This window comes from Mixophyes fleayi, chromosome 2 (assembly GCF_038048845.1).
Source record: "Mixophyes fleayi isolate aMixFle1 chromosome 2, aMixFle1.hap1, whole genome shotgun sequence".
NCBI lineage: Eukaryota > Metazoa > Chordata > Amphibia > Anura > Limnodynastidae > Mixophyes > Mixophyes fleayi.
In genome coordinates, this window is record NC_134403.1 from 47,975,691 (window position 1) to 47,991,988 (window position 16,298).

General features: G+C 40.2%; 1 protein-coding gene across 4 annotated transcripts; it reads right to left on the bottom strand.

Moving 5' to 3' along the window:
- Positions 1-840: 840 nt before the first annotated feature.
- MTIF3 (mitochondrial translational initiation factor 3) lies at positions 841-15,898 on the bottom strand. 4 transcript variants are annotated; one of them, XM_075198930.1, is made up of 5 exons: positions 15,728-15,898; positions 12,848-12,896; positions 7,544-7,965; positions 3,981-4,135; positions 841-1,112 (listed from the first exon to the last, which is right to left on the bottom strand). In XM_075198930.1, exons 3-5 carry the CDS (start codon positions 7,962-7,964, stop codon positions 894-896), a joined length of 795 nt encoding a protein of 264 aa, XP_075055031.1. In that variant the 5' UTR covers position 7,965; positions 12,848-12,896; positions 15,728-15,898; the 3' UTR covers positions 841-893. The 4 variants fall into 4 exon arrangements, with proteins under 4 accessions (XP_075055031.1, XP_075055030.1, XP_075055029.1 ...); XM_075198929.1 differs by having other exon boundaries at positions 7,481-7,965; positions 15,734-15,891; XM_075198928.1 differs by having other exon boundaries at positions 7,481-7,965; positions 15,728-15,890.
- Between the last annotated feature and the right edge of the window lie 400 nt (positions 15,899-16,298).

Genomic DNA, 16,298 nt, shown 5'->3' on the forward strand with positions numbered 1-16,298 from the left:
GGGCTGCCTATGGCTGCACACTATGTGCAGGTCCGTTCGACAGAGCCAGGCAGGGAGAGTGTGCTGCCCGGGCGCTCTGATTGTTTTTAAAACACAATTAGAGCAACCGGGCAGGACTCTGTCTTCCTGTCTCTGCCGAATGGACCTGCACATAGGGTGCAGCCGTAGGCAGCAAGCCCCTGCTGGGGGGAGTGTGATTGCCCCAATCTCCCCCCCCTGGATCCGCCACTGTTTAGAACCTCCTATTATACCAACTTGACTGAATTAAAGGTTTGAGAAGTGTATACACCTGGGTCTCAACCACAAGAGACACTCTGGGGACTGGTATGCTGTTCCGCCTAAGGTTTATATCTGTTGCCTTAAACCAGTGATGGGCAACAGGCGACCCTCCGAGCCTTCTCCTGCGGCCCTCAGCTCCCTCCTGCTTTATTGTCAGATTTGTCTGTTATAGCTTGTAACACTTGTTTAAAACGCCTGCTGATATGTTATTACAGATAGGTGTTTCTAACAGCGTGGCATACTCTACATTTCATGCTTCGATTTTAACAGGAAAAGAATGATCAGAAGTTAAATATCTGGTGAACTAAATAAAATATCTGCTCCATTTTCAAAAAGATTATAAAAAATAATTAGGTGTCAACTTTTTTTTATCACTGAAATCACAAACTAAGGAAACAAATGATCACAAAACAAATATTTTTTTTCTTCGAAATATTAATTGAGCACATACAATCACTATGTCCTTATGTATTGCTTATAAAACTTTCTAAAGTAAGGTTATAAAATGGAGGAAAATAATTTGTGGAACTTCTAGAGAAGAAAAAAGTCCAAAACGAATAATGAAAATAATATATGTCTTTAATAAGCTGCATTTGTTTCCAGAAACGGGGCTGCTATGCACCTTGTGACACTGTGCCCTGGTTGTCAGACGTCTCAGGAGTAGTGATGTCAATCTGCTTTTTCACCTCTAGATCCTTGTTGCGTTTCTGCAGTTCTTTTTCAGACCATGGACGCAGGGTACAAATCATGGCTCTGCCATCTTTCCTTTGTCTTGGTTGTGCCAAACAGGTAGCGTGATCCTGCATTTTCTCTATTACCTGCTGCAAAACCATCTAAAAAGAATCAAACATAAATGTGACTGATTAAAGCATAATTGCACCCATACTGGTATTTTCTAGTTAACTCCTCTTCCTTCCAAATATCACAATGGCAGGGATGCAATACCCAGGACCTGTCTCAAGATCCCAGTGGTCGTCTAAAGACATCTGGGGGTAAATGCAGGGCCGGTGCTAGGGTCCATGGCGCCCTAGGCATTTTTACAAAATCGGCGCCCCCCCCCCCCCCCCTCAAAAATCGGCGCCCTCCTCCCCCCGTCTTTCCTTACCTTGTCTCACCACGCCGCCTCTCTGCTCCGTCTCCTCCCCTCCACTCACTGACACTAGTGAGTGGAGGGGAGGAGACGGAGCAGAGAGGCGGCGGTGGTGAGCAATAGCCTCTCTCCCCCCCCCCCATCCCCCCGTGCATCTGAATGCTGTGCGGCGGCCGTGACAGGTATGGTCAGCGGTCGCCGCACAGTTTTAAAGTCATTTACCATTCTGTGGCGCCCTCCAGAGCCCGGCGCCCTAGGCAAGTGCCTAACCTTGCCTAATGGGAGCACCGGGTCTGGGTAAATGTATCATACTCCGGTTTCTTCAACTCGCGGGAGTTCGGCGAGATGACAGCTAATATTTAAAGCAGCGCTGCCTTGTAAAGGGAAACTTGCCTTTACAAGCCATCGCCGCTTTAAATGTTCTCGGCAAAGTCACCGATTTCCGGCGAGTTGAAAAAAATCGGAGGTTCATACATTTACCCCCTGATCGAAGACGATGTTTCTATAGGCGGATCTCTCTTTTACTTTACAAAATATTCTGGAGGACTGCTAATAGATTGACATGGGCCATAGGCACTTTGTATCACTATGTCTCAGAGATGCTTTGTTCAAATTATTGCATTTTAAAGACTTACAAAAATTCTACCATGCAATGTGAAGATTCCACCACTAGAGGCAGTGTTCCATTGGAATCTACTGATCAGAGTTTATTTTACTTAAGGGTATATGATCACTGGACTCAATTTGTTTTTAAAGTTTTAAGCTGTTAAATATAGGACTCTTTCCTGTTAATGTCACAACAATAAATACACTAGCAGATGTTTTTCTTTCCATTTTGTAATCAAAATCTATGTAGATGCGCTGTGTGTCTTAGCACAGCAGTTATCTCTCACTTTATGGTTAGCTCTTGCCCCATTTACTCATGGAGCTAGGTTCAGGATACTAGGGCCAGAGATGTCCAACTGGGACAGCTGCATCAGCCCAGACAAGCCGTTCCCTGCAGCCAGCAGCTTTATAGCTGGTTTACGAATGTCCGTGTAGTATGGAGACAACCAACCAGTCCTTGCAGGCACTTGGGCTCACTATCACACAACAGCGACAAGCAGTGTCATTAGCTGAAACGTCTGTTACTGTGGGCTAATAAGGAAGCCTGACGAACATAAACAAATCTGCATGGACAATAGGATCCTCTCACAGCAGACCTAACCGTTAACTATGGACAGTGCCTACTGCTTGTTGTAGAGTGACCAAGTAAATAGTGAAAAGCAGGTCCAGCTCCCAACAACAGCACAGTAAATACTGTGATAAATGTTATCCACACAGGGCAGCCAGCAGTTACATGCCTGTAATGATGTGTTTATAAATGATTATACTGTTCTTTAAACAGAGCTCTCACCCTCATGTTAACAAATTCAGATCACCATAAGTCCCAGCATAAATCAGGGATATTTATTTCCGATAGGGAAGGTAATACACCACGTATTACATACAAGAAACATCCTTCATCCTTGCGATGTTCTGTTTAGTTCCTCACATTTACTTCTGTAAATCAGTTCCCTTTTAGAACATCATACGTTGTGTTCTGGCTGGTCTACAGTGACAATCAGGGTAACAGCTGGTAGTAAATCACAAGGTGAGGCTCTGTACGCAATCCCAGTGATAACAGGGAAGTAAATCAGTGCACAGCTCTCACTATAAACCCACATACAGCACGGTCATAGAAATGATGTCTTATACTCAAAACTAAACAACCATAGTAGCATAATGTATTCTGCAATGGACTATTTGCTATCATTACCATGTGTGAAGTGTTATTTTTTTTATTTATTTTTTTAAACTTTATTTAGAAAGGGGACAATAGAGAAGAAGAACAGATATACAAACAGTCAAGTCAATAGGGATCAGTACTTTGTTCTCCAGTTTAAATCCAAACCTAAAAAACAGGTCAAATCTGCAAGTAAATAGATGTCACAACCCCTTACCCAATAGGACTTCGAGCTGACGACTCCCTTCATAACAATGCCAACTCTTACGGTATTTATACAACAAGTAAAACACTACAAGTATGCAGACAGTAAAAGTTATTACAATAATAGACAGAGGTGGAAACAAATGTGCATGTTGGTATGAACAAAAACATGTCTATGTGAAACATGGCTTGTATCATACCTCTCAACATCCGGTTCATAATAAGCCTCTGTACAACATTCTCCCAGCCATGCCACATTCTACTGAAGCCATGCCCACATTCTACTGAAGCCATGCCCACATTCTACTGAAGCCATGCCCACATCCATATAGGCCACACCATGTTCTGGTCCTAAGGAATCAGTACTGTCTAGCTAAAAACTTGGAGGTATGAATGTATAAGGATATTTATTAAGGTCATACATGTAGCAAATGTCTAACCTATACAGGCATAGCCCAACATATAAGCAAATGTTTTTTTGAAGGAGGCTGTCCTGGTTCCTATAGGTAGGAATATTATATATTCATATATAATATATATTCAGCAGCCGATTCTTTTCCACTTACAATATACTGGCCCCTCACGGGCAGGAATCCATATATCTCCCTGAAATACCAAAGGAGGCATTGCATGGAAACTTACCACTTTGTCTGGTCCCGTGTCCCCACGACTATTCAATACAGTGATTTTTACATGCCGCTTCTTTTCAATCCACTGAGCGACCTGTTTCAGTTTCACATCTAAATCATGTTGTGAAATGCTGGCAAGGAAAGACAATTCCTTTGTATAGATGAGACCTGTGAATTAAAACATCAATAATAAACATATAATTATATAAACAAAAAGAAATATAAGCGCAATGGGGTACATTTATGAAAACTGTTCAGAAAGAGGTATAGAAAAGGCGGTGTTGCCCATAGCAACCCATCAAACACTTGCTTTAACTTTCTGGACCCTACTAGACATAAAAAAAAGTTTTACGGTAATCTGTGGAACAATTATCATAAATGTTTTCCATGGACACAGTATTATCAATCTGACCATATTAAACAACATTTTGCTACCCAAATACTGAAGCTACAGTCCACCTGAATTAAAGGCTTTCTTATTAGTAAGAGCAAGAAACATTTACCACTATACATATAAAAAGTTTTACAAATGTCTTCAAACTAGGTATATTTAAAAGAACATCTACATGTATGTTGCCCGATCCTCAAAAGACACCATGGGGGGTATTCAATTGACGGCGTGGTCGCCGAAAATCGAGCGCTGGAAAAATATTACCGTTAATACGGTAATTACTCGCTGAATTTCAGCTCGCAGTGAAATCCAGCGAGTAAATTACCGTATTAACGGTTTTTACACGCAGATTACCGTATTAACGGTAATATTTTTCAAGCGCTCGATTTTTGGCGATCACGCCGTCAATTGAATACCCCCTAGGGGTAGATTTAGCTAAGATTCTATAAAGGAAAAGTGGAGGTGTTGCCCATAGCAACCAATCAGATTCTAGCTATCATGTATCTGGTACATTCTAGAAAATGATATCTAGAATATGACTGGTTGCTATGGGCAACACCTCCACTTGTCCCAGAGGAGGGTTATGGACAGCACTGCTGCTTGTTTGCAGGAGTAGAGGAATATCATCGAATACCGTATATACTCGTGTACAAGCAGAGTTTTTCAGCACATTTTTTTACGCTGAAAAAGCCCCCCCCCCCCCCTCGGCTTATACTCGGGTCAATAAGTTTTCTGTGGTCCTCGGCTTATACTCGGGTCGGCTTATACTCGGGTCGGCTTATACTCAAGTCTATAGGGTACTTTGTGTGACCTGGCGCAGATAAGAATAATTTAATGTTAACACTGTGAACAGCACGGAATACTAGATTTTACATTTTGGAAAAACAGACAAACCACAGAAACTGACCAAAAAAACAAAACAAAAAAAACAAACAAAAAGACAGTGAAAATATATAACTTGTGTATTCATTTTCCCTGCCTGTTTGCACATAACACTTGTTCAAATTTAGAGAATCTGAGACGAGACCATTCTGTCATCTCAGAATGGTCTTTTCTCCAAGTATATATAGTATGAAGGTTAGTTATGATAGCTGTGCTTTCAACATTTCATTCACAAAAAACAGATATGCCCTCATTAAAGTGATGGCAGGAGGTGGATTTAAATAAATAAAAATAAATAAATGCATATTATCCAGTGCTACAGATACAGGGATTGTTTTATAAATATCTTTTCTATTTTACATTGGTTGTCTTATGTAATCCTACAAGAAGGGCCCCCACCATTACCTGATCAATTTTGCTAAAGTAAACAACTGCCGCTGCTTGGTAATATTGCATCATACAATCACCGAGCTTTTCCTCCTACAGCCACGGTGGAGCTCTGCTAAGCAGATGATGGAGTAATCACACCCTTTGGCATTTTCCACATTTTATTTTCGCACATCAAGAAATCAAAATGGATTTATTTTGGAATTCTTACGACTGATCAATCCAAAACACTCTGTAATGTCAAATAAAACACCTTTTCTTAACAATTATAAATAAAAAAAAACAGATAATAGTGGATTGCTAATGAACACCTAAATAAACCTGGAGCAATCCGTTGTCTTCAGAGGTTACATAAATAACTGTAGCCCATCTGTGTATCATTTAAGGGTTTCAATTGATTACAAAATACAGACACCTGTCTGAGATGTCCCAGTTTAGTGATTTACCAAACAAGAACTTTATCATGAAAATCATAGAATATTCAAACAAATCTGAGAAAACAGAGAAAAGATATAAGATTATACCGAGAGGAGGATTCTAGGATCTCATGAGACCTAGGGATATATTTACTAAACTGCAGGTTTGAAAAAGTGGAGATGTTGCCTATAGCAACCAATCAGATTCTAGCTGTCATTTTGTAAAACACACTAAATAAATGAAAGCTGGAATGTGATTGGTTGCTATAGGCAACATCTCCACTTTTTCAAACCTGCAGTTTAGTAAATATACCACTGAAAGTGTCCTATTTGGCTTCAAAGCTAGGTGTTATATTTGGTGCATGCCTAACAGAGTGCTGTATAATTAACAAGTACAGAATACTTGTATTTTAGCAGGACAAGAACCACTGATTTATTAGGAGTCACAGTGCTAGATTTACTAAGCTGCAGGTTTGATAAAGTGGGGATGTTACCTATAGCAACCAATCAGATTCTAGCTGTCATTTTGTAGAAGTTACTAAATAAATGACAGCTAGAAACTGATTGGTTGCTATAGGCAACATCACCACTTTTTCAAACCCGCAGCTTAGTAAATCTAGCCCACAGTGCTCTGAAGTGCCGGACAGTGGAGAAAACAGGACATACATAAAACAGGGACATGGTAAAGAAGACCTGCTCATGTCAGAACTTGCATTCTAATTAGAAGAGGCAACAGCGGAGACCAGAGGAACAAGATTGGGACAGTTGTGAGGGTGCTTTAGTGGGGAGTAGTATAGGTGAGGATTTCAGAAAGTGTTTTTAAGATTTAAAAGCTGTGGGAGTGTCTGAGCAGGAATGGAAGGGAATTCCATAAGTAGGTAACAGCACAGTGTTGTAGTCTGTTCCCCAATGGTCCCAATAAAATCTGATGGAATTCAAGTAATACTGCAAAGAAGATTGGACTAAAACTGCTGATGAGCAGAGCTGGTAGAGACTCAAATAAACTCACAGCTGTATTTGTAGCTAAAGGTGCTCCTACCAACTATTAAACCAAAAGGTAGGATTCTTATGTAATCAATTATTGTCCGTTTTCAGTATGTCATTAATTAAGAAAAAGCGTTACTATTTTTTGTGGCTGACATTACAGAGTATTATGTGTTTACAAGTGGTAAGAATTCCTGAATAAAGCAACTGATTCCATGATGTAAGAAACTGTGAAAAAATTTAAGGTGAACAATTATTTTTACAGCCATTGCACAGACCAAAATATTTTTGTGATGTTACACCGATGAATCTAGCTAATCCAAGGGAGATCCTGACTGTGACCTGCCTCAGGTGACAGTATGAGGTTATATAAATATTAGTATATCTTGTGCCGGTTTATACAGAAAGTATTTACAAATGAAGTAAAAGCTAGTTGTGATAAATAATACGTGCCAGGACTAGGGGACAGTTTCTGCTGCTCTCGGAGTTTCATCTGCTCTTCAGAAAGCTGCTTGCCTGTTAGCAGCTTGTATACCGGAGGGTCTGCATGTTCTGCCACAGAAATCAGTTTCAGATTCTGCTTTTCCACCATGCGTATTACGTCCTTTTTAAGCATTTTCCCCATTTCCTCTCCCTCATAATTTAACACCTGGATAATTTTGTAGGGGATTATTTTTCCAACATGTCCAATGACCTTCTTGGCATTAGGGTGTTCTTTTTTCTTTATAATTGGCGGTTTTGGTAGATCCTCTTCAACGGTAGAGTAGGATTTTACGCCTACTGCCAGTGGTCCCTTTGCTGTCCAGGCAATAGAATTCCATGGCAGAAAGCTTGTTGCTTTATTCCAATGGTTAGAAAGACCAAAGTGTCTTACACAGTAACACCTCCAATTACTTGTAGCGGGGCAAATCATTTTCTTTAAGGGAAGTCCAGACATTCTACAAAACACAAAAAGTAAATATAATTAAGAAGTAAAATAAAGGTTACGCAGCTACATAGTTATTGAGCTTTTGGAGGAGGAAGAAGGGTGAAAAGCTGTCTCTTTAATCCACAGGAGTGACAGATGTGCTGGGAACATGGCAATTACGTTATGAACACTGAGGGGCAGATTCAACTGTAAAACCCAAAAAATTGTTGTGTCCCGGAACAGCCGCGGGACACTACGCGTTTTTTTTCATAGTGAAATATCCGCTCACTTTTGCTCACGCCCCGTAGAGACGCGAACAAAAGGAAGCATTACTTTTTACAGTATAAACGGTAAAAATGCACAGCTGCGATGTTCCAACATTGTGGCTAATTAAATCTGCCCCTGAGTGTGTTAGATCCACCTGCAGAAGTCTCCAAGTGGATCTGGCAGATTTACATTCATTCTCCAAACACTTCTCCCCATGTAAAAAAAATAAACATTTTTTGTTTTTAAAACTAACATTTTTCCAGGATTCCACCTCTCGGTAGAATAGGAAGAGGAGGAGCTGGAGGGGCGCCTGGTGCTGCAATTAAAGAAAGTTCGGGAGCTTGAAGAAGGTAGTCCCTGATTGGTAGTACAAACTTCCGATCTTTCTGTGATTTTACAAACAGCCTCTCCTCCGTGTTATACTACATAAAAGTAGAAATAAAATAAAACAATAGATGGTGGGAATAAGACAATATAAATCAATCATTTCTACAGCTGTCCCCAAAATACAAACTGGGGAGGCAAGAGGGTGATGATCAGACAAGTTTAACTCAATCTGAATAACAACTGTCCACTTTATATTCATTATATTTTATCATTCTTGGCCTTGTTTAGTTGCAACTGCACTTCCTCTTATGTGAGGTCAATAATACCTGTAATTATGGCAGGACATATTTCTTTGCATATTTCTTCCTTTGCAAGTCCCCTCCCGTCAATCTCCCCACCTAAAATGTTAGTGGCACAAGCCCACTAGCATTCATTTTTTGCTATTTATTTATGTTCTTGAAAACAATTTTTGGGATAACATTTGCTTCAAGAACTATTATATATTTTCAGTTTGTATGATTTCCATTTTATATATTTCAGTATTTCTTATATGTATTTACTGACCTCCCCATTTCATCTTATTTTCTCAACTTAACTCTTTTAAGTCCACCTTTTGCCCTTAAAAAAGCCCCGGCAACAGTTGAAGGGGTATATTTACTAAACTGCGGATTTGAAAAAGTGGAGATGTTGCCTATAGCAACCAGATTCTAGTTATTTATTTAGTACATTCTACATAATGACAGCTATAGGCAACATCTCCAGTCTTTCAAACCCACATGTTTAGTAAATATAGCCCAAAGTTTTTATATCCAAGATATCCATTTTTGAGCACAGGTGGCTGAATTCAAATGACGAAGCACTAATTAATTCACCTGTACTCCAGCACAGATATCTGTTTCAGTCACAAGAGACCTCCCAGCCCTAGCTTTATGTTTTAGTATATAGACAAGACCACATGCAGCCCTCAGACTTTCCCTGCAGCCTCCAGCTCCTCCCTGCCTTATTGTCAGATATGTTTGTTATAGCTTGTAACACTGTTTAAAATACCTGCTGATAAGCTTTTACAGACAAGAGTCTCAATCTTTGATTAAATATATTTTATATAACTGGTTTACAGTATTACAATATGTTGTCTTTTTTCGTTTTATTTCTATATCACGTGGGAGGAAGATTTAAGAAAAATTCTTCTTGTTGGACTTTTTGATCAATTAGAAATTGGACTACACAAACTTTGGGATGGTTGTACATTTTGGATATTGTAGATTTTAAGTTTTGCCGTTTTTGCAGTTTCAAAACTTTTCAGAGAGTTTGATTTTAGTTCACATTTATTACACTTTTTGAGTATGAGATTGTTGATCAGCAGCGCCATCTCTGTTTTTGAATTTTATAAATATTGTTTGATTTTCGGCTTTACGGATCAGAAGTGAGAAAACAGAGGGCAGCTCCTGATTGTCAGCACTAATATCTTTTAGTCTTTTTGTATTATGTTCAAAATTTAGAAGCCATAATTGCTTGTTACTGTAGTAAGCACATCAAGACACAAAAGAAGGAGTTTAGTTTATGCATACAGTGGCTATGGCTGATCTAAAAGGCAGTGTAATTTTTTTTTATTATTATTTACACAGAAATAATGTTTAATTAACCAATTACAAAAAAACAGGGGCCAGGGTGACCAAAATGTCTGAAGACTCCCTCCTCCCTCTCACCAGGTATTGGCGCCAAAGGTACAATTTACATCCCACTGAGGGGGGTTCAGATCAGGAAATTATCTTTTCAAGATCAGTCAGTAATAGGCCAATGGCTGCAGCAGGAGCCAGTCACCATAGGTGGCGAGGGCCGCTGAGGACATATTACCACCTGACATGACCCAGTATACCATTATTGCCAGGAGATATCGCTTAAAGTTGGCACCAGATATATCAGTATTTTATTGTTGGTTGACCTTTGTATTCCGATTATCACATATGATTCATTTTTTTTTATATGGCTCAGCACATTATTCTTGGCTCCAGATATGAAGGAGGATATTCCACTCCAGATTTGGCCGAGTATAATATTCTTGGCACCAGATATTGTCAAGTTTTCTATAGCTGGCACGAGATATGGGTGAAACTTCTATATTTGGCATCAGTTGTTTCTCCTATATGCACCAGATAGCGAAGCTAAATAGAAAATGTAGTTATATTATTCTTGGAAAAAGAAATAGCTCAATTTCTCTACATCTAACCATATATGGCTCAGCTTTGTGAGCTTGTCACCATGATGTGGCTCTGCTTTATATACTGACCACTATGATGATCTATGTCTTATGGGACCTGTGTACATGACACTTCTCTACGTTCTTAAATTCTGTACAAATAGGGTAATGCAACTTGCGCATTTACTACTAACAATGTATCCAACTCTTAAATGAGGTCCTGTGTGTACTCTTTTAGGTGTATTCTACTCTTTAGCAAGTATAGATGTCACATTTATCATATAAATGATCTCTGAGGCCTTAGTCACATTTTTTAGAAAAAGACCAATAAAAACAAAACAAACTGTAGCACGTACTAAGCTTCAGAGCTGGAGGGCCCCACATGAGGCCCTCCAGCCTTCAAAGGGGCCACACAGGAGTGTCACGTGACCTCCTTGCACTCCCTTCTCCTCCTCCTCCAGGTATGCCGCATGACCTCCCTGCACTGTACAGAGATCACGTGACATGGAAGTTGACTTCCCCTATTCTGATAATAGCTGGAGCAGCCAGCTGGGGGCTGCCAGTGGAGGCTCGACTGGCCGCTTGTTGCCCACTGCCGCTATACAGTGCAGTTTGCATAGTACAAAAATGACAGACGTGTCTGTTAATAATCCTTTCCAAACTGATAGGATGCTTTCCAGACATGTTCGTAAATGAGCTCTGAAGATGGCTACAGATTATCCAAATGATCACACACACAACAAAAAAAAAAGAGGTTCTGGGAGTACAGAATTTCCTATAACATTTAACACACCAATGGGTATCTGTCAGAATAGGGCCAGGAGTTGAAATTTTCAGTCCATATACCAAGTATTCCTCTAGATGCTATGATTTTTACTTTTATTTATATACATTTTAAATGTACATAAATAATATGTAGTAAACAAAAATCCTGATAGTATATTTTTAAAACATTGTCCGATGTTGGTAAACCAATGTGTGTCACCAAACTGAACATTAATCCTGTCAACAGTGGCTCTTGCCTAGCAGCAGAACCGGCCCATGTGTGTCTGGGATACAAGAACTTATTTTAGGTTTGGTGAACCTGTAAGAAGTATTACTTTGTACCGTGTCTCCTAACAGGTAACACCATCTACAGTGTTACCTGTAGATCAGAATATATCCCCCAGTAAGGTATGGACACATTGGGGTCATATTCAATTGCTGTTTTTCCGCGGCCGCGTCGGGGAAAAACAACTACATGTAATACGTTAAAATCCAGCGAGTATTTTACCGTATTAACTGATTTTCCGCGCACGATTACCGGGATTTTCGGCAATCCCGCCGACAATTGAATATGCCTCATAGGATGTCAGCAAACACCAAAGGATTATTCCACTCAAAACAGAAAATTCCTTTCTGGGATGAATATCATAAATTAAACACCAGTTATGGCCAACAGGCGGCTCTCCGAGCCTTCACTTAAGGCACCAACTCCTCCCTGCTTTATTGTCAGATTTGTTACAGCTTGTAACACTTGCTTAATATACTTGCTGATATGTTATTACAGATAGGTGCCTCTTTCTAAAGATACAGTTTCATTTATGACTGAGATTAAGGTTAATGGTCAGACCTTTGGAAGGTTAGTGGCCCGCACCAGGTTGCCTCATTGTTACACACTATCCCACTAAACAACATACTGCCTGCCTGTGTGTGTGCAAAAAGTCTTGGTCAGCAGAAGCGAGGCAAGTCCTGCCATGTCCTTTGTTAGGTAGGCAGCATGTTGTCCTCTGACGTGTAGCCAACGTGAGCAAGCAGTGTCACGCAAGATGTCGGGGAATCTGCCGAAATCTCATGAACACTCGGTCCCAGGTAAATAAACATTTGGGGTGGACTATAACTTCTGATGATCCACCCAAACCTGAAGATTCTGTTTTAGATGGAATTATTTTTTAACAAATGCCAATCCAACCCTAACAAATCAGTCAGATGCCATTGTTCATTGACAGCAAATGTCAAAAGCCTTTGTTATTTTAATGCTGACATCTGATAATATCCATCCTAAAACTTCAAATGGAGAAGTAAGGCTATCAGCATTAAATCAGTAAATATCATACAAATTGAATGTAAATGTATTACTTACCTTTTAATTGTCCTTTTGCATACAATCAGGTGGTCATCCTTCACAAGAGCTGTAGAGAACACATATAAATAATGAAATACCATATTTAATAATAGCTTTAATGCAATCATGGAGTTTAAAGACTAAAGTCAATTGTCACGACAAGACCTACCTCGGCATGGCTGTGAAAGAGTTAATCAAAACATAAGCATCTAGTCCATCCAAAATTGACTAAAATCCCCCAATAATGTAGCAATGGCTGCAGGGGGAAGGGGGGGGTGTGACAATGGCTGCAGGGGGAATTAGGGGTGAAAATGTCTGTATGGGGGGCAATGGCTGTAGAAGCAGGAAAATAAAAAATGGCTAATCTGTGTGGGGGACAGTATATGACTATAATGTGTGTGGGGGGACAGTATATGACTGTAATGTGTGTGGGGGGACAGTATATGACTATAATGTGTGTGGGGGGACAGTATATGACTATAATGTGTGTGGGGGGACAGTATATGACTATAATGTGTGTGGGGGGACAGTATATGACTATAATGTGTGTGGGGGGACAGTATATGACTATAATGTGTGTGGGGGACAGTATATGACTGTAATGTGTGTGGGGGGACAGTATATGACTGTAATGTGTGTGGGGGGACAGTATATGACTATAATGTGTGTGGGGGGACAGTATATGACTGTAATGTGTGCTATTAAGTGAATGTGGGGCTATTTGGGGAAAATAAGGTATATTTATTAAATGAAATGATGAATTATTTAATGCCTGAGATGGTTGTGGGAAATGTTTATTTTTATTAAATATAGATGCTATTTAATTTCTTGCTGGGGTTGTTTGGAGGGAGGGAAAGCGGTTTATTTATTAAATGGGAATACTATTAATTTAATGTTGGGGCTGGTTGTAGGGAAATAGATGTATTTATCAAATGTGAATACTATCATTTTAATGTTGGGGCTGGAGTAAGGCCTAATTTTAAAACGTGGGTGTTATAGTGATTTAACACCGCTGCTGGTTGGAGTTTTCTAAATTTCATGTAACCATTTTTTTTTTTCAAATAGGGCCCCTAACATTCCAGGATCCAGACAAGCAGCAACTGATCTAAAGACACCAGCGGCCACAAGTGGAGACAATGACAAGACAGGTAAGAGAGACCAGGACATTCTGCCAACTGTCCTGAATTTGGTGGGTGACTGTCCCGCTTAGTCAGGATTTGGTCTGACTACAAGGACAGTTGGGAGGTATGTACGGTTTCACATTGTACTGCTTGTGAAGGCAGAACTGTGTGCACCTAATAGTAGTGCTCACAGTATTGCCTGTGTATTTGTTGAAAATGTGTCTAATAACCATATTACATCATAGGAGTCCCCCTGTCTTAAGTGCGTAGGGCCCCCCGAGCCTTAATCCAGCTCTGGTTAGCAGGAGGGAGCGGATAGCTACTCCCAGTTCCTGGATAGGACACAGCCTGCAGAGCAAGCCGAGGAGCTCCAAGTCTCATGAGATTTATTAATCTTGTGAGACTAAGTGCTTCCCTGCTCACTCTACAGGAAGTTCCCACCCTGCTGGATGTCAGCAGCATCAGAAGCATAGATAAGTGCAGTGGGCTGGGGTGTGGTATGATAGGGAGGGCCTGATAAATGTAATGTTTTCTTATAATGTATGTATCAATGCCCCATGTTGACCACGCCCCCAACATAATGTGGGCACACAGTTTTGTCCTGCTCATCAACAGAGATGGGCCTGTATGCTTGAAATGCCAGGGCCGATTTTTAGTCCCAGTCCGGCCCTGGTCATGAGTTCAATTCCCGACCATGGCCTTATCTGTGTGGAGTTTGTATGCTCTCCCCGTGTTTGCGTGGGGTTACTCCGGGTGCTCTGGTTTCCTCCCACACTCCCCAAAAAATATACTAGTAGGTTAATTGGCTGCTATCAAAATTGACCCTAGTGTCTTTCTGTCTATGTCGCTCTGTGTATGTTAGGGAATTTAGACTGTAAGCTCCAATGGGGCAGGGACTGATGTGAATGAGTTCTCTGTACAGCGCTGCGGAATCAGTGGCGCTATATAAATAAATGGTGGTGGTGGTGATGATGATGATAGTCCCTACCGTATCGTGTGGACACACACAGACAGGTTAAGCGAACAGAAACCAATTAACCTACCATGAATGTCTTCGGCGTGTGGGACAAAACCTACGCAAACACGGGTAGAAGACACTAACTCCACACAGATAGGGGTTGGTCGGAATCAAACCCATGGCACCGATGCTGTGGAGTTGCAATGCTAAATATTTGTATTTTTTTTTAAAAGTAGAATGCATATGTAAGTTTAGGTGCATCTTATTTTAAAGTGTAATGAAGTCTACTTGGAAGTGTTAAAAACACACAAAAAAATTTAAATAAACTTGGCAATAGGCATAAAGCTTATTGGAATATTATGTATTGTCCAATAGGCAACACCAGGAATTTAGTGGGGGGGGGGGGGGGGATAAACAGATACACATATATGAAGTAATGTTTCTCAAATATGTTTGGTATTTCATAAAATAGTTGTAAATGATACATGTAACACATGAAGAAGCTGCTGTGACAGTACAAGCACTGTATTAATATTGTATTAAAATGTAACATGTTGCATATTATTGGTACACAAATGCAGTAGTCTATTAATCCATTACATGTTTTCATCTGACAATGAATTAAACAAGTCCATAAACACACACAGTGCAAACAGAGCAGTTTATAATGATGATTATGCTGCTCAACTCTTAAAATGAGGGGACTGTTTTAATCATCTGTAGGCCTCAGCCAATCCCCGGCCTCTCCTGCAGTAAAGGGCCCATCAATGCAGCCACGTACAGCTGCGCACCACGCATGAGACAATAAATAACTCCAACCTGTACCTCTGCCGTGGACATCCCGATCAGCGCTGCGTGCGGACAGTGTATCCGGCGCTGCACCGCACAAAGTCCTGGTTCCTGGAGTCCAAGGTCACATGACCAGTACACAGCGCCTGCACAAGTGTCACAAAGATACAAACATAGATACTGCCCTCTATGTAAGTGAAGGCAACTCCCCACAAACAGCCTTCAATAAATGACTTTACTGCAGTTTGTATATATGTTCCACACGTAGTCCATGTGGCTATCTGTCAGCCTGAGGCACTTTACAATGCAATATGTGAGGGAACTATCAATTACTATATTAGAATTGTTACCATAATGTGAAAATCAGGTTTGTAGTGATGAAGAAGTGGCACTCATACTAGCAAATATGCAAAGCACATTGCTGCCTATTGCACATTGGCTAATTCATACCAATGCATTGGTAATACAGTTTCCATGTATTAATGCTTGGAAACAACATTATGTTTACATTATTCTTAATGAGGTTTGATCACATTAAAATATGTTCCATGCAAATTAAGGGGCACATTTATCATTATTCGGCAAAAGTGAGAAATAGTTA